The following is a 26,102-nucleotide window of genomic DNA, read 5'->3' as shown; positions in this document are numbered from 1 at the left end:
CAAAATGGAGTCACTTGTGGGGGGTTTCCACTGTTTAGGCACATCAGGGGCTCTCCAAACGTGACATGGCGCCCAATCTGAATTCCAGCCAATTTTGTGTTGAAAAAGTCAAACGGCGCTCCTTCCCTTCTGAGCTCTGCCATGCGCCGAAAAAGTGGTTCCCCCCCCACATATCAGGTATCAGCGTACTCAAGACAAATTGCACAATAACTTTTGCAGTCCAATTTCTCCTGTTACCCTTGGTAAAGTAAAAAAATTGAACCTGAAGTAATTTTTTTTGTGAAAAAAGTTAAATGTTCATTTTTTTATTTTTTTTTAAACATTCAAAAAATTCCAATGAAGCACCTGAAAGGTTAATAAACTGATATCCATAGGCGCCTTATAGGGAGGTACCAAGTGGGAGACTCCTTGGATGAAAGTCTTCACCTGCAGATTGGTAGCAATTCTGCGCTGGAAAAGGACAGATAAGGCCGATATTTGTCTCCTGAGGGAACTTGGGGCCAAGCCTGAGTCTAGGCCTGACTGGAGAAAAGCCAAGATGTTGGGGATCAAGAGCCTCAGCGGAGAAACACCGCGACCTCGACATCAAAAGAACACCTTCCAGGTGTGGTGGTAAAAACGCACTGAAGCCGACTTCCGGGCGCTAACCATTGTAGCGACCACCTTGCTCCCGAACCCTGCCTGGGTTAGAATCCAAGATTCAACGGCCATGCCGTCAAACACAGGGACCCCAAGTTCAGATGGCAGATCGGCCCTTGAGAAAGCAGATCTGGGTGCTCTGGCCGTCGGCCAAGGAACGTTGGCGAGCAGCTGCATTAAATCTGCGTACCACGCTCGACGGGCCCGTCCGGGGCCAGCAGAATCGCTGTAACCCTTTCCGTCCTGATCTTTTTGATAACTCTCGAAAGTAGTGACAGCGGGGGAAATAGATATGGGAGGCGAAACTGGTTCCATGGCGGAACCAACGCCTCCACCGCGATCGCTTGCGGGTCCCTGGCCCAAGCGACATATGTGGGTACCTTGACGTTCACCCTGGAAGCCATCAGATCCACATCCGGAGTTCCTCACAGTTGACAAATATGTTGGAACACCTCAGAATATAGTGACCACTCTCCGGACGCAAGACCCCGCCGGCTGAGAAAGTCTGCCGCCCAGTTCTCCACACCTGGGATGTGGACTGCCGAAAAACCTGAGTGGTTTGCTTCGGCCCACTGAAGAGCTTGCCCCACCCCGCGCATAGTTGCTCTGCTGCAGGTGCTCCCTTGGTGATTTATGTAAGCCACCGCCGTGGCGTTGTCCGCTTGAAACCGGATGGGGCGGCCTGCTAAGAAGTGATGAAACTGCTGCAGAGCCAGCCGAATAGCTCGTATCTCCAATAAGTTGATCGGGAGACGTGCTTCCTATGGCGACCACCGTCCCTGGATTGTATGGTGGCGAAACACCGCTCCCCAGCCGAGGAGACTGGTGACGGTTGTTACTACCAACCAATGATCTGGGGGGGGGGGGTGTTTTCCCCTGGGTCAGAGAGTAACTAGTTATCCGCCACCCGAGCGACTGTCTAACTTGAGAGGACAGTCGGCACCGCCGATCGAACATGAAAAGGATTCTTATCCCAGGTTGCCAAGAGGGCGTGCTGCAGGGGGCGAAAATAGAACTGGGCGAACGGTACCGCTCCCAATGCTGCCACCATTTTCCCTAGAATCCTCATTCCGAAACGAATGGTATGAGGGACTGGGTGGCTAAGAGTCCGGACTCCCTGCCGGAGAGCTAGGGCTTTTTCCTGAGGGAGAATTACCAACCCTCGGCATGTGTCGAAGATCATTCGTAAGAAGGAAGTCCTCTGAGCTGGCACCAGGGATGACTTCTTCGCATTGACCAGCCACCCTAAGCGGGCAAGAATATCTAGCGTGATGCTGACATTTTCCTTGCGTGCCCGTATTGAAGGGCCTATGACCAATAGGTCGTCCAAGTAAAGCAAGACATCTATGCCTCAAGAATGCAGTATGGCCATAACAACTGCCATAACCTTTGTGAACACTCTGGGGGCTGTGGCTAATCCGAAAGGAAGCGCCACGAACTGACAATGTCGACCGTTGACGGCGAAACGCAGAAAACGATGAGGAAAAAAAATGGGACTATGCAGATATGCGTCCTGGATGTCGATCGAGGCCAAGTATTCTTCCCTGCTCTATGGCAGATATGATTGAACGGAGAGACTCCACCCGGAAATGTCTGATCCTGGTAAATTTGTTCAGATGTTTGAGGTCCAAAATCTGCCTGAAATATCAGTCCTTTTTGGGAACCGCAAACAGGTTGGAATAGAAGCCCTGAGTCCCTTCGTGCTCTGGCACGGGAACAATGATCCCATTGCGCTGGAGCGCTTCGATGGCTCTAACAGAGCTCTTGCCTGGGTATCCACCCTGAGAAGTGAAAGAAAAAACCGTCTTTGAGGGTATCTGACAAATTCCGTTTTTGTAACCTGAGGCCACCAATTCCTTTACCCATGCGTCGTGCGTGACACTGAACCAGATGCGGCGAAACCACCTTGCTGGTGTCGTCTGGCAAGCGCCTCGAGTCATTAGGCTGACAATCTTTGGGATCTGTATCCCCTCGATCTGACTGTTGAGTTCGCATTCTCCCCAATGGGTTGTTTCTTTTGAGACCTGCTGCCCCTATCCTGGTTGGGGTGGCCTGAAGCGGCGGAATTGGCCGCTGTGGTCCACCCGGGGTTGCAAAACGCTGAAAATGTGCATAAAAAGGGTGGAGAAAAGGCGGTTTGACCTTTCGTTGAGGGAGAAAACCGCTCTTTCCTCCTGTGGAGTCGGAGATAAGTTTATCCAACTTCAAGATTCCACGGTCATGCCATGACCTTAACTAAAGAGCACTTTGGATAGAAATTGCGTTAGCGGCAGCAAGTGCCGAGCAATTGGCCGCATCCAAAGACGCATTGATTACGTAATCTCCAGCCATCGCGATCTGACCCGCGATTTCCGATCTTTCTGCAGGTAGCTCTTGCTCCTGCGCGACCTTGTTTAATGATTCTGACCATGAGATCATGGCCTTGGCTACCCAAGTTGCTGCGAACGAGGGAGAGAGCACTGATCCTGACGCCTCATATACTGAGCTCTCTATGAGGCGATCCATGGGATCCTTAATAGAGGAAACGCTAGGCCCGGATAACAGGGTTATAGTGGCTAGGCGCGACACTGGCGGATCCACCATCGGAGATTCCGTCCCTTTTTTTATGGAGGTCCGGGGAAAAAGGATACCTTGCTTCAAGTGCCTTTTTACCCGAGAAACGCCTGTCTGGTCGTTCCCTGTCGCTGTACTATGTCCTCAAAACTCAGGGTGAGAAGAAAAAACATTCTGTGCGGTCGCTTCACTCACTCAAACGCCACCTTATGCCCCGTAGCCGCTGTGGGATCATCCTCAATGCCCAAGTCTGATTAACGGCTTCCATGAGGCTATCCACTGTTTCACGTAACGCTGGAGTATCCAGGTCAAAGGGCTCGTCTGAGTCGAATTCTGAGGTCTGCTTGCTATCAACCACTGATGACGCGTAGCGAGAAGCAGAATTTACAGATGCCAAGGCACCGGATGGACTGGGCGACACCATGTGGATTCGTTTCCCTCTGGTCTTGTGAGGTAGAGGCCACTGTCCCTGCCCCCATCTAGGGCCTGAAGGGACTCAATTGTATGAACTGTGACAGTGATAAGGGCCACTCTGGGGGGCTTGCCACATTGGTCGCAGTCGCAGGGGAGGACAGACACTGAGGTTCCGTTAGGCGTCGGATTCCGGGCGCGAAACACCGCTCCCCCTGCACAGCGGGAATCTCGAGCCTTGCCCTCTGCTGTCTATCACCCCAGCATTCTGCGTTCGGTCGCAGGGGAGGGCTCCTGGGTGCGTTTGGAGTCGCAGGCTTTGCACAATCGCTTCGGAAACGCAGCCCAACAAGAAATGCATGCTGCTTCTTCAGGCATGCTGTATCTGTCCGCTGCTGGGGATGGGGGGAAGGAGGTAGCACTTCGTTTTCCCTGTGGTCTCCCGGGCAGCACTTACCTCAGTCCTGTGCCCCCCCGTTCCTGGACGCGTCCGCACAATAATCGCGCATCACCAGCTGTGGGGCGGACCGCCAGCGCATCACCAGCTGTGGGGCAAACCCCCAGCATATAGCCCGATCCAGGGTCGGTCCTTCCGGGTCTGCGGCCTAGCCGCGCTCCGAAGCCGGGGACTAAATTTATCCACCGCCGCCTAGGGGGCGGGCCGCCGGAAGTGACGCGCGGCCCAGAGGCGGAACTTCCGGTTGCGGCCTAGCTTCGGCTAAAGCCGCGGCCTCAATTTATCCCCTGCCGGCGACGGGGTGGGGGCCATGGCGCCACAAAAAAAGGCGCTACTGGCGCGGGCTTCTCCGCACCGCACCTCAGCCAGACATGGCCGGTGGCATCTGACGGCTAAGGGCTCCAGCCCTGGATCTTCGCCTCAGGAGCCCTCCCAGGCCCTCTCCTCACTGACGATCCTCTTCAGCTTCCCAGATCAGGTATGTGAGGGGGGCCTTGACAAAAATAGGACGGTGCAGGCACCCTAGCCCCATCTAACCCCTTCAGGGGGTGAGGAGAGGGACCGTCCGCCGCATTGCAGCACCGCAGTCTAAGCATTGGTGGAGCAGTGGGGGCCGCACGGACTAGTCTTGTGCCTCTGTACAGCCCATGGTTTCAATACCTAGTAGTGGTCAGGGCTAAGTCCGGCATTGTGTCCCACGTCGCGGAAGAGGATACGTCGAGGGATAATCGCACGTGCTCACCCGTTGATGGTTTGGGGAAATCGGACCCTTTCAAAGGGATCCGTTGCCCCTGTCTTGTCTTCATAAAATAAACACAAAAATAGAAGTCTGGGGAAAAAGGCCCAGATATGTCCCACTGTGCGAGAAAGGATACGCGGAGGGCGATACTCAATGCGTGCTCGCCCGTTGATGGTTTGGGGAGATCGGACCCTTTCAATAGGGTCCGTCGCCCCGGTCTTATCTTCATAGAAGAGGAGAAAGAGAAAAACAGTCTGGAGCCATCCAGACTTGTGTGCCTCCAAAGGACACTAAGCAAAAAACTGAGTTCCGCCCGCAAAAGGGGCGAGGGTGTTTACTGCGGAGGAGGAAACCAACCTCTTTTTCACTTAGGCTGTGTGCACACGTTGCGGATTCTGCTGCGTTTCCGCAGCGGTTTTCGCCCTGCGGAAACGCAGCAGTTCCTGTTATGAATGAGTCACCGGAGGAGGGAAAAACAAAAATGCAAGCTAAGTCCAGAAAACCGGAGAGGTTGGTAGCTAGCGGATTGCAGACCCCTGATCCTATTCACAACAACTAACAGTAGCCGTGGAGCGTTCCTACGGTGGTCCTAGACGCCTCTTCACAGCCGGAGAACTAAATAAGCCTAAAAAAAGGGGAAATCTAAACTGCCCCAGAGCAGACCCCAAAGCAATAGACAGCCCCCAACATGTATTGTTGGTGAAAACAGATGAAAACACAAACACAGACAGAAAACAGGATTTTTAAGTTGCTTACCGTAAAATCTGTTTCTCGGAGCCTTCATTGGGGGACACAGAGACCATAGGTGTATGCTGCTGCCACTAGGAGGCTGACACTATGCACAAAAAAGGTTAGCTCCTCCTCCGCAGTGTACACCCCACCGACCGGCAGGGAATTCCTCAGTGAGAAAGCAGTGGGAGAAGTAACAGAATAGATTGAAAAACAGAACAGACAACTCAACTGTAAATAACCAACAAACATAAGGACAGGAGTTGTAGAACTTGGGAGGGTGCTGTGTCCCCCAATGAAGGCTCCGAGAAACAGATTTTACGGTAAGCAACTTAAAAATCCTGTTTTCTCGTTCGCCTTATTGGGGGACACAGAGACCATGGGACGTCCCAAAGCAGTCCCTGGGGTGGGAAACAAACTTCCATCAGGCCAGCGGACTCACCACCGCCGCCTGCAGAATCCTTCTACCTAGGCTGGCTTCCGCCGAAGCGTAGGTGTGGACTCTGCAGCATTTCACAAACGTGTGAACCGATGAGCAGGATGCAGCTTTGCAAAGCTGCAGCACAGAAGCTCTGTGGCGTTCCGCCCAGGAGGCACCCACTGCCCGAGTAGAGTGGGCCCTGATCCCAGAGGGGCTCCGCGACGCTTAACTCGGTAGGCTTCCAAAATTGCCGATTTGATCCAGCGAGCAACAGTGGCCTTTGACGCCGGGAGACCTTTCCGCGCCCCGTCTGGAATAATGAAAAGCGACTGTCTTTCGGAAGGGAGTCGTCCTAGACAGATAGACCCTTATCGCCCTAACCAGATCCAGCTTGTTGAAGGACCGCTCTCGGGAATGAGCGGGACTCGGACAGAAGGACGGCAGAACGATCTCCTCCTTGAGGTGAAACGAAGACACCACCTTCGGATGGAAAGAGGGCAGGGGCTGTAGAACCACCTTATCATGGTGAAGTACCAGGAAGGGAGATTGGCAAGAAAGAGCTGCCAATTCCGACACGCGCCGGACGGAAGTGATGGCCACCAGAAAGGCTACCTTCAAAGAAAGGAGAGAAAGGGAAATATCTCTGATAGGTTCAAAGGGAGGACCTTGCAGAACCCCTAGAACCAGATTAAGGTCCCATGGATCCACGGGCGCCCGGTACGGCGGAACCGTGTGAGCCACGCCCTGAAGAAAGGTCTTGACCTGAGGACAGGAAGCCAATGTCTTTTGAAACAAAATGGACAGTGCCGAAACCTGACCTTTCAAGGAACTGAGGGCAAGCCCCGCATCCAGTCCTGCCTGAAGAAACGCTAGGATTGAAGGGAGCGAAAAAGACATGGGCGCGAAGCCATAGGACTCACACCAAGTGAAATAGGCCTTCCAAGTACGGTAGTAGATCTTGGAAGAAGATGGCTTTCTGGCTCGGATCATGGCCTGAATTACTTGGTTGGAAAATCCTGCTTGTTTCAAAACCTCGGTCTCAACAGCAACGCCGTTAAAATGAGCGGCCGAGAATTGGGGTGGCAAATCGGACCTTGAGACAGCAGATCTGTTCTGTCTGGAAGCTTCCAGGGGGCGTCCGCGAGAAGGTTGACAATGTCCGCGAACCAAGACCTTCTGGGCCAATTCGGGGCAAGGAGAATGACTGGAATTCATTCTGCCTTGATCTTCAACAGCTTGGGCAGAAGAGGCAGGGGAGGGAACAGGTAGGGGAGTTCGAACTGCGACCAAGGAACGGCCAGAGTGTCGGCGCCCACTGCCAGAGTGTCTCGAGACCTGGAAACAAACTGTGGGACTTTCCTGTTGAGGCGAGACGCCAGGAGGTCTACGTCCGGGGTGCCCCACCGACGGAAGAGCAGAAGAAACACCTCCGGATGTAGGGACCACTCCCCCGCCGCGAGGCCCTCCCGGCTGAGAAAATCGGCGGCCCAGTTGTCTACGCCGGGAATGTGTACCGCGGAGATTGTCGGAACGGAGATCTCCGCCCAAAGAAGAATCTTGGACACCTCCGCCAGAGCTGAGACACTCTGTGTCCCCCCCTTGGCGGTTGACATACGCCACCGCTGTGGCATTGTCTGTCTGAATCCGGACAGGCAGTCCCTTGAGGAGTTTCTCCCAGTGAACGAGAGCCAGATGGATCGCTCAAATCTCTAGGACGTTGATCGGCAGAGCTGAATCCCGATCCGACCATCGGCCCTGAACCGTGTGGTTGCGGAACACTGCCCCCCAGCCAAGGAGACTGGCATCTGCTGTTACTATCTGCCAGTGAATGGGAAGAAAGGAACGACCCGATAGAATGAGAGGCGACGTCAACCACCAGTTGAGGGACCGCTTGATCCGGTATGAAAGATGAACAGGGCAATCCAGGGACAGAGGCGATCTGTTCCACCTCGACAGAATGGCCTGCAGGAGAGGTCTGGCGTGAAATTGGACAAAGGGAACTGCCTCTATCGCCGCCACCATCTTTCCCAGGACCCTCATGGCTTTACGGAGGGACGGGAGTCGTGTGATCTGCAGCGATCGTACTTCCTGCTGCAGGGAGAGAATCTTCTCTTGTGGGAGAAAGACCCTTGACCGACGAGTGTCGAACCGTAGGCCGCCTAGAAAGACCAGAGGTTGGGTAGGAATCAGAGAGGACTTTTTCCTGTTGATGATCCACCCGAAATTGGAAAGAGTGTCCAGGACGATTGACAAACTTTGGTGAGCCTGTTGAAATGAGGGAGCTTTGATCAGAATATCATCGAGGTACGGGAAAAGAACGAGACCTCTGACCTTCAATGAAGCCAACAACGCAGCCATGATCTTAGTGAAGACTCTGGGAGCGGTGGCAAGACCGAAGGGCAGTGCGACGAACTGGTAGTGGTGCTGCCGAATCGCGAGACGCAGTAACTTCTGATGTCCGGAGAAAATTGGAACATGTAAATAGGCATCTTGGATGTCTATTGAGCACATGAAATCCTGCTCCTCCATGGAAGCGATGACCGAGCGAAGCGACTCCATGCGGAAGTGGCGAAGGCGGACCCTCTTGTTGAGCGGCTTGAGAACCAAGATGGGTCGAGCTGCGCCTTTTTTTTTTTTTTTTCGGCACTACAAACAGGTTCGAATAGAACCTTGTGAAGCGCTCCGATTCGGGAAAGGGCACAATCACCCCGGAACTGAGGAGAGAGGCGATAGCCGTAGAGAACCCCGAGATCAAGGCTGGATCTTTTGGAGGCTGGGATTCGAAGAAACGATCCCGTGGAAGAGAGACGAACTCTATCTTGTATCCTGGGGATACGACCTCCCTGACCCAAGCTTCCTCTACGGAGGCCAGCCAAACGTCCCTGAAGGAAGCCGATCTCCCAATTGGAAGGACCCCTCGAGTGCCCGACGATAGTCATGCTGAAGTAGACCGTCCAGATCTAGATCTGGACGGTCTGCCCTGGGAAGAGTGGGATCACCAGGAAGGAGTGGGTCTGAAGGAAACTTTCTATCCTGGCGAGCCTGCGGTCTCTGTTGGCTGGAGTTGTCTGCCGTATTGAAACGGCGGAAAGCCCGAAAGGGTCGAAACTGACGCCTTAGTGGAGGACTGCGAGGCTTGGACTGAGGGAGGAGTGAACTCGTGCCTCCAGAGGCGTCCTTAATAATCTGGTCCAATTGGGACCCAAGGAGGCGCACCCCCTGAAAAGGCAGGTTAGTGAGGGACTTTTTAGAAGACAAGTCCGCTTGCCAGGCCTTTAGCCAAATTGTACGTCGAATTGCAACTACGTTGCTTGACGCCTGAACTGCGCAAGATGCGGCATCCAAGGAAGCGGAAAGAAGATAGACCCCCGCATGGAAGATCTGATTGGCGAGATCGGCCAAACGCTCCGGTTGCGCTTTATCCAAGATGCCCTGACGAAGGTAGTCTGCCCACGTGGCTATGGCCTTTGCTGCCCAGGAAGAAGCCAAGCTTGGACATACCGCCGCTGAAGCCGCTTCGAAGGCAGTCTTCGCCAGGGATTCTATAATCCTGTCATTAGAATCCTTTAGGGATGCCACACCTGAAAGCGGGAGAACCGTATTATTGGAAAGCCTGGACACGGGCGGATCCACCGAGGGAGAAGCAGACCAGTTGTCCGTGAGCTCCTTAGCGAATGGATAGAGTACGCCGAGACGCTTTCCTCTTTGAAAGCGTCTGGTCGGATCCTCTCTTTCTCTGGTAAAAATCTTTCCAAACTCGGAATGGAAAGGAAATACCCTGGAGGGAGTTTCTGCCCGTCTGAACGAAACCTCCTGATCTGAGGATTTCGCAGGGGAGTCAGCAATATCGAAGGTATGATGGATCGCTGCAATGAGGTTCTGCACTGTGAACTTCATGTTTGCATCCTGGTCTGAATCCAGCTATAAAATCCCCTCAGATGACCTGTCCGAAAGCGCTTCACCTGACTCGGGAGAGGAGGCCCGAGTGGGAGGCTGCTGAGAAGGGCTATGCGGTGAGATGGGGCGAGGAGAGGATTCCGGCTGGGTCTTTTGCGACTAACGCTGGCTGACTCAGATGGAATAACTTGGGACCTGCTTGGCCCTGCCGAAGAGTCCAGGGGCAACGTATCCAGAACGGTCACCAGGGACTGAGACACCTTGGTGAGGTCTGCCACTGATTGAGATAGAGAGGAGGCCCAGCCAGGCGTGGGGGGGTTCACCCTCACCTGGGGCAGTAGATGGCCCCTGGACGGCGTCAGGCTGAAGTTAGACATAGTGAAAAGCTGAGGTAGTGCCGGAAGGTTGGGGGACAGAGGGCGGAGAAGGGTCAGTCTGCAGTGCAGAGCTACTCACGGTCCGGTGTCCCCAGAAGCGATGCTCTGCGACCTGTCAGTGGATGCGGGTCAGAGCGAAATCCGGCCGACAGACCACCTGAGCGAAAAAACCAGCTGGCAGATGGTGATATCCGGTGACGAGCTGGTGTCCGGCTGACAGGCTGGGAAAATGGCTCCTGCCTGAGAAAGAGCGCGCGTCCAGGAGAGGAGGGAGGGCGGAGCACACCACAGGGTTAAAACTCTCTGCCCTCTGGCCAATAGCGGGCTGGGCAGGTGAAGGACAGGCGGTGGGAGGGCCTGGGAAGAGCGGGAGAGAAGCCCACTTAGAAGAAAGGGGCGGGGGGCGTGGCCGCGACGCTGCGGTAGGCCCGAACTAAAGCCGGGGCCTAAATTAGTTGCGGCGGCCGCCTGTCAGCAGGGGGTCGGCGCGGAGGTCGGAAAAAGGACGCCGCCGCCGCCGGAAGCCGCGTCCAAGGGAAGAAGGAGAGGAAGAGGCCCTGTACTCCCTGTCCCCAGAAAGGGGGGAGGGAAGGGGGGAACGCGGGGGCCAGCAATATGGAGCATGGTGTGCCTATGGGCGTAGGGCGACTGCGAGCGACCGCAGCGCCCGCTCCCTGTGCCATTGAAGAGGCGCACCCCCTGTCCGTCGGGAATGGGCAGCCAGGTAAATAAAAATAAAAAAATCCATACTCACCCATCCCCGATCCGTTACCTGGGACTGAAGAACTCCTGCGTCTCATCCAACCGACAGGCTCTGGTAGGCGAGTGGGAGGGAGACTGGCGACAAGGACCCCTGGAGTCGCTGGCACGTCTTGGTGTCGGCGTCCGTCTGGCTGGTCCTGCCGCGGAGAACTGCAAGGATACGGGGTGGCAGTACACGCCGTACTCGCAGACTCCATGTGGGAGTACACATGTGACTTTTCACTCTGTATCCCTCCGTAGAACCTGTAAAGGAACGACGCACGACGAGGTAGATATGGGTCTAATGAAAGACCCGTGTCCACCTCCTACTGACACTAAGCTAAAACTGAGGAATTCCCTGCCGGTCGGTGGGGTGTACACTGCGGAGGAGGAGCTAACCTTTTTTGTGCATAGTGTCAGCCTCCTAGTGGCAGCAGCATACACCCATGGTCTCTGTGTCCCCCAATAAGGCGAACGAGAAAGATAGGCTGAACAAACGATGGGGCCCAACTAACTAGATAGGAAAGGACAGAAAAGATGCTGGCTGCAATCCGCAAAAACCCTAACAAAAATGTCCCAACACGTCTGATAGGAAAAACGGCCCTGAAGTCACTAGACTTCAAAATCCCTATATCAGCACTCCGATATATTCTGAAGACAAAGCAAAAGAGATTTAACCGATCAGGAACAAAAATGGAAATTCAGCAAAGCCCCAGCCGGGGCTGGCTGAACACAAAACTAAGCAAATCAGACAAAATCTCATGGAACAGTAACAGAGCAAAACTTAGCTTTAGAAGGCAGGAACTGAACTGGAGGCCAGAGCTCAGAGCAGAGAAATCACCAGCAACCCTACAGGGCGTTGGTTGCCTTATATCCACTCAGATTCCGGATGTCCAATCGCAATCCACCTGATCAGGTGACAGGTCCCTCCCATCCAAATCAGTTTCACGACCTCCCTTCTCCAGCAGAGGGAGTTCATCGGACATCAAAGGTGAACGAGAAAATGAGCTTACAACAAGTTCCGCTGACAAAGTACAGTACAATGAAACCCTATGGGGTTTCAAAAACGCTGTGCTGACGGTGCGTTTTTTTCTGCGCGGTTTTGCTGCGGTTTACCTGCGGTTCCGCGCGGGGAAAACCGCAGGTGAATCTGCAATGTGTGAACATAGCCTTAGTGTCAGCCTCCGAGCAGCAGAAGCATACACCCACAGTATCTGTGTCCCCCAATGAGGCGAAGGAGAAAAGTGTGTAATGGCAGATTCATGAAACCACAACAAAGAAAACAGGTCAAGGTGTATACTGTCAGTAATCTAGTCATATAAATAATAACCTTGCTAATAGCGAGGAAGCCAACGTGAAACGCGTTGGGGCACATGTGGCACCGCAGACATGAATATGGGTAACAGCCATCTAATGGTATGATTAATGTCCCGATTATCAAGGTTATTTATGACTAGTTGACCTGACAATATACACCTTGACCTGTTTTCTTTGGCATGGTTTCATGAATTTGCCATAACACACTTTTTTTTCTAATTAGCAACACTGTCACTTTATTTACATATTTACCTGAATTATTGTCTCTCTCTCACCATTTTGTGTCTGTGGTGCTACACCACCTACTGGTGAACCTGAGATCTGATTTAAATAGCTCTATCGTTGATAAGTTTTTTCTGATTTATGTATTCCCTTCTATACTATGAATTATTTATTAAAATATTTTCTTAAATTTACTTTTGGATTATATGCTCCATGTGTTTCTGGCTATAATTATAAAAGGTACGAGGACTAACCATGAAAACCACTAATAGAACTAATTCGGGAACTGATGTCTGACTTTAGAGATAGACATTTGGTGGAAGGAGGGGAAAATTTTCACCCAATTTGCTGATTCACTGACCATTGGGATCCAATGAATAAATTCACCATGTCTGTACTTTGCTATAGGAAAAGTCTTAAAGCGAACCTGTCAGCAGTTTTGGCCGCTATAAGATGCGGCCTCTGCCTTTCAGGGCTTATCTACAGCACTCTATAAGGCTGTAGATAAGCCCTGAAAGGCAGTGGCCGCATCTTATAGCGGCCAAAACTGCTGACAGGTTCTCTTTAAAGATTCATCCCTTGTCACTTTGTGTTTTTCTTAGAACAAATTGGTCATCCTTGGCAAAAAAATCTATATTTGCTGCTACTTGGCTTTCTTGCAGCTATTTACAGAGATACCTCAAATAATTCTACTGGCTGAATCATGTGTCTCTGAAATAAGAGAAGGGGGGAGGTTGTACACAATAGCTCAGAGCGGAGAGGGGAGAAAGCATTCCTGTTGGGGATGGCACCTTACTCAGATTGTAGGTAGGAAGGAAAGCACCTAATTCTTCATGAACTGTAGAAGAGGAAATCAGTCCACGAATGAAGATGTACTAACACAAGAGAGCTTTTATTCGTGCACATGAATATAAATTTTACCCTATAGGCATGCAAGCCCTTTTCTCTGTTTTTTTGTTTTTGTTTTGTATAATAGAACGTTAGTGAAGGCAGGTGCACCTAGGACAAAAAATAAAATCAATAATACATGCAAAAAAAGATTTTTCTATGTCAAAGGTATCTAAAGCCTTTAGGCTCACAAAGTATCTTTAGGACAAAAAAAAGTGAGAAATACCAATGTATTGTGTCTAAGGCCTGTTTCACCCATCCGTTTGTGTCCAGTCAAAAGCCGCCGTTTTGCAAAAAAACGGATCCGCCATTTTTCTTGGCGGATCCTTTTTTTTCCCCATTGAGTTCCATTAGCGGCGGATCTTGACGGATGGCCATCCGTTTTTTTGCGGATCCGCCAAAATTGACGCCCGCCGACATGCCCGAACGGACCATGCAACATTTTTTCGGCCGGCAGGATCCGCACTTCTCACTGCGCATGCCCGAAAGACTCCGCTCAGCCGGAAAGTTAACCCTAAACTCTGTTCTGGCGGCTGAAAAATTCTCACTCGCTCTCACTCTCCCCCCCTCCCCTGGGAGCGGTTCCTTTAAAATTCTTCCTTTGACGGATCCGTTAAAATAACGGTCCAGTGACAAACTTTGTGGTCAGTACAGGAACGGATCCGCTATCCGCCATTTTAGCGGATTTTGACTGAGCAAAAAAAATGATGTGTGAAACAGGCCTAACTCATAGCAATGGCGACAAAAATATGGTACATAGCAAGATATAAAATGCAATCTCAAAATAATGGGTGACATGATTATGTACCAAGAAGCTGTTACTTTTTTTTTTTTAATTTATCCTCTTGGTGGTTAAAACACCGTATATCTCCCACTTGTCTTATTTTTAGCTCCACTATATGTGGGTTATTGCAGTTACTACACAGCTCTACTTACCTGGATTGTCTTGTTTCACCTAAGGAAAAAAAAACGTATAAAAAAAAAATAAATCATCAAATAATAAACATGTGTTGAATTTCTGTAATATGTTATGGAAAGAAAAAGGCACTTACTGCATTTCTGTGTTTTACGCCCCCTATGTGATCACTCAGATGTATTGCTGAGGAGCAGAAAATCTGACAGACCTATATTGCATGTAAATAAATGAATACAATTAATCTTTCTGTCTCAATATAAATAATATATAGAAATACACTTACACAAACTCAATCAAACAAGGTCTCTGTTGTACCGCCAATAGCTCGGACCCACAGGGGATCAGCGAGGCTTTGGCCTCTTTATTGTGCCATCACGTACATAAATGGGTACACGCCCTTTGTAAAGTGAGATTTTTATCAATTCCTCACTGAAAGCAGTTAATAAACTCCGTCCAAAAAAAAATTCTTTAACCTTTTTAAGGTAGAAAAAAAACAAAACAAACAAAAAAAAAAACCACGCACGGTTTGGAAAATGGCATCAAAATATCTGGCATACATAAAATCCCCCTAGGTGGGAACTGAAGAGCATATGTAAAAAATATTGTCACTTCTCAATATAATTGCACATGATGAAAAAAAACACAACTAGAATGGCACACTAAAAAACAAACAGACGAACACATAAATTAGACATATAAACAGGCGTAAATGGAAAGATGAATATGGCATCTCCATATTACACTTAAAGCCCCCGTCTTACATAGCGAGATCGCTGTTGCGTCACCGATTTTGTGACGCAACAGCGATCTCACCTGCGATCTCGTTACATGTGACACATAGCGGCGATCGGGCCCCTGCTGCAATGTCTCTGATTATGCAGGAATGTCCTGGGCCATATTTTGATTGCTGGTGTCCCGCTGGCCAGCGTGCATCGCAGTGTTTGACAGGGACAATGCCGAACGACCTCAATACTACAGGTCTGAGAGAAAGGGTCCCAACGACCGTCGTATCGTTCGGTATTGTTGCTGCGTCGCTGTTGAGATCTGACTGTTTGACATCTCACCAGCGACCTCACCTACCAGGTCGCATCGTTGTCGGGATCGCTGGTGCATCGCCAAGTGTGGCAGTACCCTTAGAGCCAAACATTCTAAAGAGTAACTTTGTGAAAATATATTAGCTTACCAGTGATAGAGATAATTACGGTACATTAACAAATACACTTACGTCACAATAAAAGATTGATTTCTTTTGTCCTGCACTCATGTCAACAACCAGTCCTTACTTCATCAAGGAAAAGCTAAAAAACAAAGAAAATCAAAGAAGCCACATCAGCATACAAAGCCTTTCAGCATCTTCACTGAGTTCATAGCACTTAAAAGGTGAATTCACACACAGCGTAAACACACACGTGGAGTAAAATCCACATAGGAACAAGTGTAATCCGGCGGGAAACGGGAGCCTTCATTAAAATTCAATGTTTAGTAGTCCATCAATAAAAAGTAAATATTAGGGTGTACCACCAAAAGGAGAATTTTCCCCTCGCACTTTACAGCATAATGCACATAGAACAGCGTTTAACCAACGCGTTTCGACAAACGTCTTAACCATGGCATGCATGAGTGAACATTGGACAGTTCTTATAGTTCCCCATGCAGGTTGCCCCAGATGGTTTAAATTAGGTTAATAACGTACCCTTAAAGGCATAAAAGTGTAAAGTTACAAAACTGTGAATTCTTCATTTTATTTTTGTAAAATTTTCAATATTTACTGGAGTCCATTGAAGCGTTCCAGAATTATTAGCAGATAAAGTGACAGTGGTCAGATTTAAGAAATGTGGCCTGGTTAGAAATGTGAAAATCAGCTCCGTCACTAAGGGATTAAAGGAGTACTCCCACCGTGTAGCAACATAATGAAATGCGTTATGTAACAAAGAAAGACCCTACTTTGGGCTCTATACTATCACCATGTTAATTTAAAAGCAATCAATCTACAATTAAAACAGGGGGGGGGGGGGGGGGAGACCTGGTTAGAATTTAAGGGTTTTTATTCAAATGTGTTGCTCAACACTGTTTAGTATGCCAGTTGATATTAAAAACGAATATCAATCACGATCTAATCTCAGGGAATATTATATTAAAGATGTTATAAATTGCAATGATACATACGTGGTATAGGTTATTGAATACACTCTTTGTAAATTACAGTACGTGGAATGCACAACATGTCAACCCTTAATGACCCCAGCTTTTTCAGTTTTGCGTTTTCATTTTTCGCTCCCCTTCTTCCCAGGGCCATAACTTTTTTACTTTTCTGTCAATATGGCCATGTGAGGGCTTATTTTTTACAGGATGAGTTGTACCTTTGAACGACACCATTGGTTTTACCATGTCCTGTACTCGAAAATGGGAAAAAAATTCCAAGTGTGGTGAAATTGCAAAAAAAAGTGCAATCCCACACTTGTTTTTTGTTTGGCTTTTTTGCTAGGTTCACTAAATGCTAAAACTGACCCACCATTAGGATTCTCCAGGTCATTACAAGCTCTTAGACACCTAACATCTCTAGGTTCTTTTTTATCTAAAGTCCCCGTCACACACAGCAAGATCACTATCGAGATCGCTGCTGAGTCACAAGTTTTGTGACGCAACAGGGATCTCACCAGCGATATCGCTGTGTGACAGGTATCAGCGACTGCCCCCCCCCCACCGGGTATCGCTGATCGTGCGCGAAAACCCTTGACATTTTTTTGATCGTTGGTCTCCCGCTGGCCAGCACGCATCGCTGCGTGTGGCAGGCGGGAGACCAGCGATCAGAGAGCTGGAATCCAAGGTAAACCGCGGGTAACTAAGCGCGCACGTCACTTAGTTACCCGCTGAGTACCTTAGATACCAGCGTGCTGGGAGCTGGTATCCAAGGTATAAACAGCGGGTTTCTAAGCGCTGCACGGTGATTTAAACTTTTATTTTTTTTCATTTTTTTTTTAAACTTTTTTTTTTTTTTTTTAATTTCGGCATGCTTCAATAGCCTCCATGGGAGGCCAGAAGCATCCACAACTTGATCAGCTCTGCTACATATAGGCGATGAGTAGATCGCCAATATGTAGCAGAATTACATCATTGCTATGTGTGCTGTCCACCAGGTGGCGCTCATAGCAATGCCTCATCAACCATAGAGGTCTCGAGGAGACCTCTGGTTGTGATGGCAACGCATCGCTGACCCCCGATCACATGACGGGGTTTACGATGCGCGTATTTCCGAACTGCGTGGCCGGAAGCCCTGGTTAAATGCCGCTGTCAGCGACAGCAGCGTTTAACGAGTTAATAGGAGCGGGTTGATCTCGATTCCACCTGCGCCTATTGTGAGCACATGTCAGCTGTTGAAAACAGCTGACATGTCCTGGCTTTGATGCAGACTCACCACCAGAGCCCTTATCAAAGCGGGGGGAACTGACCTCGGATGTACTTTTCTGTCCGAGGTCAGAAAGGGGTGATTAAAAACAAGAATTAGGGGTCATCTGTTTGATGCTGTTAACCCTGCAGCTCTTTTTTCTTCTGCGGTCTCAAGACATTGCTTGAATGTCCATAAGGGTGATATATCTAGATTTATATTCTGTGGTACAGAGAAAGTCTATAGACCATACAAAGGTGGAGATAACAGAAGGAAACACCTAAACAGAGAATCCTTCTGGTTCTTCACACTCGAAAACAGACAGGATTTGATCCTACAATACTAACTCATAGGATCATTATATCTTTCCTATTATGGATTTTATTAAATTTTTTACTCAATTTTTCTTTGTTTTGCACTAGGTGATGGTAGTAAGTTGTATGTTTTTCCGTGATTGTTTTTCTTTTTCTTATTGACTTTGTGTATTTGTGCAGCTATTTCAATGATAACTCCTGAGGTCATTTAAACCAGCTGGGGCAACCTTCACAGGAAATTATAAGGCTATGTGCACACAGTGCGGATCCTCCCGCAGATTTTTCCGCACGGATTTTACTAAATCCGCAGGTCAAATGACCTGCATTTTTCCTGTGGATTAAGTGCATTTTTTGTGCAGTTTCAGTGCGGTTTTGCACCTGCGGATTTGTAGAATGGAGCAGGTGGAAAACTGCAGTAAAACCGCACAAAAGAAGTGACATGCTGCTTTTTTTTTCGCGCGGAAAAATCCGCAGCATGTGCACAGCGGGTTTTTTTTTTTTTTTTACATAGCCTATAATGGTGCTGTACATCACCTGCAGTTCTGCTGCGGATCCGCAGTAGAATCCGCACCGTGTGCACAGACCCTAAGATTCTGCGGAATCTGCAGCGGATTTGGCCCTGCGGATCCGCAGCAGTTTCTACTGCGTTGTACAGTACCTTTATTTTCAATGGAAAATGAAAACCGCTGTGCACATGCTGCTGATTCTGCCCTTTGATCACTTAGCATCCAAACAGCCAGGTATACGCAGATATTTCTATCAATACTTACAGATACGCCATCTTTTGTCAACTTCACCGGAATCACCCTTTTTTAACTCCAAAATAGATTGCAGAGCTAATGGATATTTCTTAATACCAGAATCCGGCCCAAAAAGAGTGCCCATCCTATACAAGGCTCTGAATAATCCTGATGTGAATATAAAATTTACTTATATGTCTCTGTGGGTATATCCCTGGAGCCGGAGGCCTGGAGGGATGCTCTAGGAGAGGTGTTACGGGTCTCATCATGTTTTAACCATCTTGAACAATTGAAAAAAATTCACCTTCGTTGGTATAGGTTTCCGGTCCAAGTGGCTCACTTTGGCCCGGACCAATCCCCATTATGTTGGAGGAGATGTGGGCTTCGGGGAACACTAGAACACATGTGGTGGGACTGTCCAGCTCTGAAAAATCTATGGAAGGACATTGCCAGATTAATACTAGAAGTCCTTGGGGTAGGCCTGACACTGTCTCCTAGCCTGGTAGTCTTACATATTAGAACAGAAGAGTTTCCACATATGATTAGGGGGGCGGGGCCTTATCTCACATACTGATAGCAGTTAGATTGCTAGTGGGGGCTAAAGGCCCCGTCACACTAAGCGACTTACCAGCGATCCCGACACCGATATCAAGGTGTCAGGATCGCTGGTAAGTCGCTATGTGATCGCTGGTGAGCTGTAAAAAATAATAAAAAAAATAAAAAATATGGTTATTCTCACCTTCCGACGTCCTGTTCAGCCATCCGGCCTCTCTCCACGCTCCGGTCCCAGTGATCCTTTGCATGAATGACCGCGAGACTTTGTTATCCCTCGAGACCGTGACATCTCGCGGTCATTCATGCAAAGGATCACTGGGGCCGGAGCATGGAGAGAGGCAAGATGACTGAACAGGACGTCGGAAGGTGAGAATTAGAATAACTATATTTTTTATTTTTATTATTTTTTACAGCTGATCGCTGGTCTCCCGCCTGTCACATACAGCGATGCGTGCTGGCCAGCGGGAGACCAGCGACCAAAGAAATGCCCAGAGGTTTCTTCCAGCGATCAGCGATACCGGCAGGGGGGCCGCTCGCTGATCGCTGTCACACACAGCGATCTCGCTGGTGAGATCGCTGTTACGTCACAAAAGTTGTGACTCAGCAGCGATCTCGCTACCGAGATCACTTAGTGAGACGGGGCCTTAGATGGAAATGTGCTACAGTTCCGACCATTACAGAAGTAGTTGAAAAAAATTAACTTTCACTGTGAGCATGAATTAGCTCTTACACAAACAGCCTTTGCAAAAAAGAAGACTCAGCGTATATGGGATCCCTGCCTGCAAAGCCGGTATTCAAATGTGTCAAGGTCATGTGATGTATAACATACGTTTGAAAACTGGTTCTACTGTTTTAGGCTGGTTTCACATTAGCGCTTTTTAAGCGCACGCACGGCCGGGGTAGCTCCGCCCCCGAGCCGGCTCTCTGCCCGGCGTGCCCGCCCCTTGCTTGTAGCGCCGCCTCCTAGAGGACAGCGGCGCCTGCGATCGGCGCACCCTATCTTTAGCATAGGGTGCGCAGATCGTGCGCAGGCCGTGCGCTAGTTGCGCTTTGACCTGCGCTGCGCACTTTTGACGGTGCGCCGTGCGCGCCAAAATCCGAAAAGTTTGATTTTGGCGCGCACGGCGCACCGTCAAAAGTGCGCAGCGCAGGTCAAAGCGCAACTAGCGCACGGCCTGCGCACGATCTGCGCACCCTATGCTAAAGATAGGGTGCGCCGATCGCAGGCGCCGCTGTGCGCTAGTAGGCGGCGCTACAAGCAAAGGGCGGGCACGCCGGGCAGAGAGCCGGCTCGGGGGCGGAGCTACCCCCGGCCGTGCGTGCGCTTAAAAAGCGCTAATGTGAAACCACCCTTAGTGTGTGGGGTTTGGGTCCTACCTTTGAAATACATCCGATGGCAGCAGACTTATTACACTATCATTTCGAGAGATAAGCCTGAGTTTTTTGTTTTTTTGTCTGTTTTAATGCAAGACATTTACTGTATGTTATTGCTTATGTCTTCTTCTGTCATGTTATGTGCTAATGTTGTAGAATTGATGTTTTTTATGTCAGTTTTTGTTTGTCATATTTAAACACCAATAAATAAGATTGGATCAAAAGAAGGGAAGGAGCGACGTTTGTTTTTCAATGCAAAATTGTCTGGAACTCAGATAGGACGTCATGTCACGTTTGGAGAGCCCCTGATGTGCCTAAACAGTGGAAACCCCCCACAAGTGACCCCATTTTGGAAACTAGACCCCCCCCCATGAACTTATCTAGATATGTGGTGAGAACTTTGAACCCACAAGGGCTTCACAAAAGTTTATAACATACAGCCGTTCAATTAAAAAAATCTTATTTTTTCCCACAAACATGATCTTTACACTCCCAATTTTTATTTTCCCAAGGATAACAGGACCCTAAAAGTTGTTGTGCAATTTGTCCTGAGTACGCTTATACCCCATATGTGGGTGTAAATTACTATTTGGGCGCATGGCAGAGCTCGGAAGGGAAGCAGCGCCATTTGACTTTTATGGCTGGAATGGAGATCGGACGCCATGTCGCGTTTGGAAAGCCACTGATGTGCCAAAACAGTGGAAACCCCCCACAAATGACACCATTTTGGAAACTAGACCCCCCCCCCCCCCCCCCCCCCAAGGAACTTATCTAGATGTGTGGTGAGAACTTTGAACCTCCCAGGGCTTCACAGAAGTTTATAACATACAGCCGTAAAATTTTTAAAAAAATCATATTTTTTCCACAAACATGATCTTTTAGTCCCCAATTTTTTTATTTTCCCAAGGGTAACAGAAGAAATTGGACCCCAAAAGTTGTTGTCCAATTTGTCCTGAGTACGCTGATACCCCATATGTGGGAGAAAACTACTGTACAGCACACGTCGGGGTTCGGAAGGGAAGTAGTGACGTTTTGGAATGCAGACTTTGATGGAATGGTCTGCAGGTGTCATGTTGCCTTTGGAGAGCCCCTGATGTACCTAAGCAGAGGAAACCCCCCACAAGTGACCCCCATTTGGAAACTAGGCCCCCTACGGAACTTATGTAACTCTAACCTCCCATTTATCATAGAAATAAGGGAGAAATGAAGAGATCCCAAAAACATAAAAGGATTTTTATTCAAAATTATTAAAATACAATATAGAGAAGGTTAAAAGGCATAATGCTGTCCGGGGACACTGAGCAAAAAATAGTACATGAAGATCTTATATTCCAATACTATATTACAAATCTCCCTTTAGCCACAATACAGCATGCAACAATTAGATAAAAACTAATTCACAGGCGCTTTTCACATATACATAAGAAGAAGCTGGCGGCGAAACGTGCGTTGGGGTGAGGGGACGCTGAGCTGCACGTGTCCTACAATAGGTAATATACTTTCTCTTTACTTTATATGCTGTTTACTACAGCGCTTTTCTATCTGGTGGTACTTACTTCATAGCGGCTACAATTTTATCCGCTTAGTTACACTTTTTGGCACCACTTTAGAATATTTATTTTTTACATGGGGTTACTTCTGCCCATTTCACATGAATGCTGTAAGCGCTTGTGTAAGAATAATCTAGTTATGTGTTGATGCCTACATTTACACTGTCATAATTGTGTCCACCTTGCATGTCTGATTTCACATGGGGCGGTTTTATCCTGCCTGTATTATGTATATGTGAAAAGCGCCTGAGAATTAGTTTTTCTCCAATTGTTGCATGCTGTATTGTGGCTAAAGGGAGATTTGTAATAGAGTATTGGAATATAAGATCTTCATGTACTATTTTTTGCTCAGTGTCCCCGGACAGCATTATGCCTTTTAACCTTCTCTATATTGTATTTTAAAGGGTCTCTGTCACCCTTTTTTTGGCTTTGCAGCTGCTGGCATAGACATCGGGGGCTCATCTACAGCATTCTGTAATGCTGTAGATAAGCCTCCGATGTAATCTGAAAGAGAAGAAAAACACAGCAGAATTCTGCAGTGCGCAAGCGTCAGGAGAGGTATGGCGCCTGCGCACTGCAGAATTCTGCTCTGCCCTCAACAGGGCAGAGCAATGCGCCTGCGTCTGAGCCATTTCAGGACGGGAGAAGAGGACGTCATCGCATGAAGAAGGGAGGCGCCGGACCGAACCGCAACACCCATCGGACCGGACCGCCCACCTCGGTGAGTATAATTTAACGTGTTTTTCTTCTCTTTCAGGTTACATCGGGGGCTTATCTACAGCATTATAGAATGTCTATGTCGGCAGCTAATAGGGGATAAAAAGGGTGACAGATCCCCTTTAATAATTTTGAATAAAAATCCTTTTATGTTTTTGGGATCTCTTCGTTTCTCCCTTATTTCTATAGGTTAGAGTTACATTAGTCTGTGTTGAAGTGCCCATTGAGATTTGACACTTGTTGTGGTAAGTAGCCCCTAAGGAACTTATCTAGATGTGTGGTGAACACTTTGAACCCCCAGTGCTTCACAGAAGATTATAACGCCCGGGCGTGAAAATAATCATTTTTTCACACAAAAATGATAGTTTTGCCCCCAATTTTTAATTTTCCTAAGGGTAACAGGAGAAATTGGACCCCAAAAGTTGTTTTGCAATTTGTCCTGAGTAGGCTGATACCCCATATGTGGGGGTAAAACACTAATTGGGCGCATGGCAGAGCTTGGAAGGGAAGGAGCACCATTTGACTTTTTCAACGCAGAATTGGCTGGAATTGAGATCGGACGCCATGTCATGTTTGGAGAGCCCCTGATGTGCCTAAACAGTGGAAACCCCCCAATTCTAACTCCAACCCTAACCCCAACACACCCCTAACCCTAGCCCTAATGGGAAAATGGAAAGAAATACTATTTAATTTTATTATTTTTCCCTAACTTAGGGGGTGATAAAGGGGGGTTTGATTTACTATTTATGGCGGGTTTTTATGTTTGGCAGCTGTCGTACGCCAAGACGCTTTTTATTGTACAAATAGTTTTTGCATCACCACATTTTGAGAGCTATAATTTTTTCCATATTTTGACCCACCGAGTAATGTGAGGTCTTATTTTTTGCGAGACGAGTTTACATTTTTATTGGTACCATTTTCGGGCACGTGACATTTTTTGGTCGCTTTTTATTCCGATTTTTGGGACACAGAATGAACAAAAACCAGCATTTCAAGAATTTCTTTTGGGGGGGGGTGCATTTACACCGTTCCGTGTGCGGTAAAATTGATAAAGCGGTTTTATTCTTCGGGTCACTACGATTACAGCGATACCTCATTTATGTCTTTTTTATGTTTTGGCACTTTTATGCAATTAAAACAATTTTATATAAAAAATAATTATTTTTGCATCGCTTTATTCTGAGAACTATAACTTATTTTTTCGCTGATGACACTGTGTGGCGGCTCATTTTTTTGCGGGACAAGATGACCGTTTTCAGCGGTACCATGGTTATTTATATCCGTCTTTATGATCACGCGTTATTGCACTTTTTGTTCGGCGGTATGATAATAAAGCATTATTTTTTGCTTTGTTTTTTATTTTTATTTTTTAAGGGGTAACTAATGGGACAGTTTTATAGGGCGGGTCGTTACGGATGCGGCGATACTAAATATGTGTACTTTTGTTTTGTTTTTTTTTATTTCCAAAAAATGAATTTATTAGGGAATATTTTTTTTTTAACTTATTTAGCGATTTTTTTATAAATTATTTTTTACTTTTTTTTTTTTTTTTTTTTTTTTTTTTTAACTTTATTACATTGTCCCAGGGGGGACATCACTCTCATGTGTGAGATCGCTGATCTGACACATCACAGATCGCTGTGACAGATCAGCGATCTTACACAGGCACTGCAGAATGCTTCCTCATGCCTGCGCTTTGCAGGCACTGAGGAAGCCGGCTCCCTGCAGGCCCCGAAGGTCCCGACTGCCATATTGGATCCAGGGATCTGCAGGGAAGGAGGCCCCCACAGCAGCGCAGCACATCGCGCTGTGGCGGGGGGGGTCTCAGGGAAGCTCGGAGGGAGCCCCCTCCCTGCCGATGCTTCCCTAAACCCCCAGTACACTGTGATCGTGTTTGATCGCAGTGTGCCAGGGGTTAACGTGCCGGGGGCGGTCCGTGACCGCCCCTGACACATAGTGCCGGGTGTCAGCTGTGATAATCAGGGGGAGCGCCGCTGATCGCTATGACGTACTATCCCGTCCATGGGCATAGGGGCCCGGGTCCCATGGACGGGATAGAACGTCAGATGTCAGGAAGGGGTTAATTGAAACAATTACACAAACTCCTATAATAATCTTAATTAAACCATACTTACGACCTTGCCTAATTCCACCAAAGCTGACACCCGGACGCGATCAGCGGCGCTCCCCCGTGAGCGCCGCTGATCGCTATGACGTACTATCTCATCCATGGGCATAGGGGCCCGGGTCCCATGGACAGGATAGAATGTCAGATGTCAGGAAGGGGTTAATTGAAAAAATTACACAAACTCCTATAATAATCTTAACTAAACCATAGTTACGACCTTGCCTAATTCCACCAAAGCTATCATTCTCCTGTAATAAACCAAAAAAAAAAAACAACCCTATCGCTCACCTCTCCTTCGTTCTGTCCCACCCCGTAATCCATGTCTGGAAAGGAGAAACAGAGCAGGGGGGGCGCTCAGAGTTATACCTGGTGATCTAGTGAGGTATCTATTAAAACGCGGATCCACTCACCTATCCCGGTTGTGCAACCTTGCCCAAGTTCAGAAGAAGCCTGTAGTTAGTGAGGAGCCAGCAGTCGGGCTGTAGGGTGTGGAGTCCAAGCTGACGTGACTGGAACACATCACCAAAGGTCCTGCAGATCTCCTAATAATGATGCATGTGCTGCTCCATCCGCAGCCCTCAAGAGGAGCGTGGATAATGAAAGAAAAAGTGCGGTCAAGTGGAGCGCTGGGCATGCCCAGCACTCCTCTTAACTGCACTTTTTCTTTCGTAATCCCTGCCTGGGGGATAATTAGTTTTCAACCTGGACGGTGCCAAGATGCGACCATCCAGGCTGAGAACCAACGGTGAATGAGCTGCTGCGAGCGCAGCCTCAGTGACTGTGGTGAACTCCGTAAGGATAAAGCAGTTCACAGCTGGCCGGCTCATACGCTGTCATCTGTGGCTCACACAGATTATTAAGATCAGCTCACGGCTGTCTGCTTTCCCTTAGTTGGGCTTTAAAAATAGGGGGGACCCGACAGTTTTTTCCCATTTATTTGCCAGCTACAAGTGGAGAAAACTACACACGCAAGGCACTGATTACATATCTCACGGTCAAATTTCTATCTATTCTGACGGTTCGAGCTGTGAA

At 48.4% G+C, this 26,102-nt stretch overlaps 1 protein-coding gene across 7 annotated transcripts in view; it reads right to left on the bottom strand.

The window, feature by feature from the left end:
- LOC141099776 (uncharacterized) overlaps positions 1 to 26,102 on the bottom strand; it is a 132,871-nt gene that overhangs the window by 102,972 nt on the left and 3,797 nt on the right. For all 7 annotated transcript variants that reach the window (XM_073587837.1, XM_073587836.1, XM_073587838.1 and 4 more), the window contains exons 2-4: positions 15,533 to 15,605; positions 14,444 to 14,515; positions 14,328 to 14,346 (exon numbers count right to left, since the gene is read on the bottom strand). In XM_073587837.1, the coding sequence (XP_073443938.1) occupies positions 14,328 to 14,346; positions 14,444 to 14,515; positions 15,533 to 15,571 (130 nt within the window). In that variant the 5' untranslated portion in view covers positions 15,572 to 15,605. The remainder of the gene's footprint in view (positions 1 to 14,327; positions 14,347 to 14,443; positions 14,516 to 15,532; positions 15,606 to 26,102) is intronic.

This window comes from Dendrobates tinctorius, unplaced genomic scaffold (assembly GCF_039654945.1).
Source record: "Dendrobates tinctorius isolate UK_male_01 unplaced genomic scaffold, ASM3965494v1 ptg000102l, whole genome shotgun sequence".
In the NCBI taxonomy this organism is placed as follows: Eukaryota; Metazoa; Chordata; class Amphibia; order Anura; family Dendrobatidae; genus Dendrobates; species Dendrobates tinctorius.
This window is presented reverse-complemented; position numbering and strand designations above follow the sequence as displayed.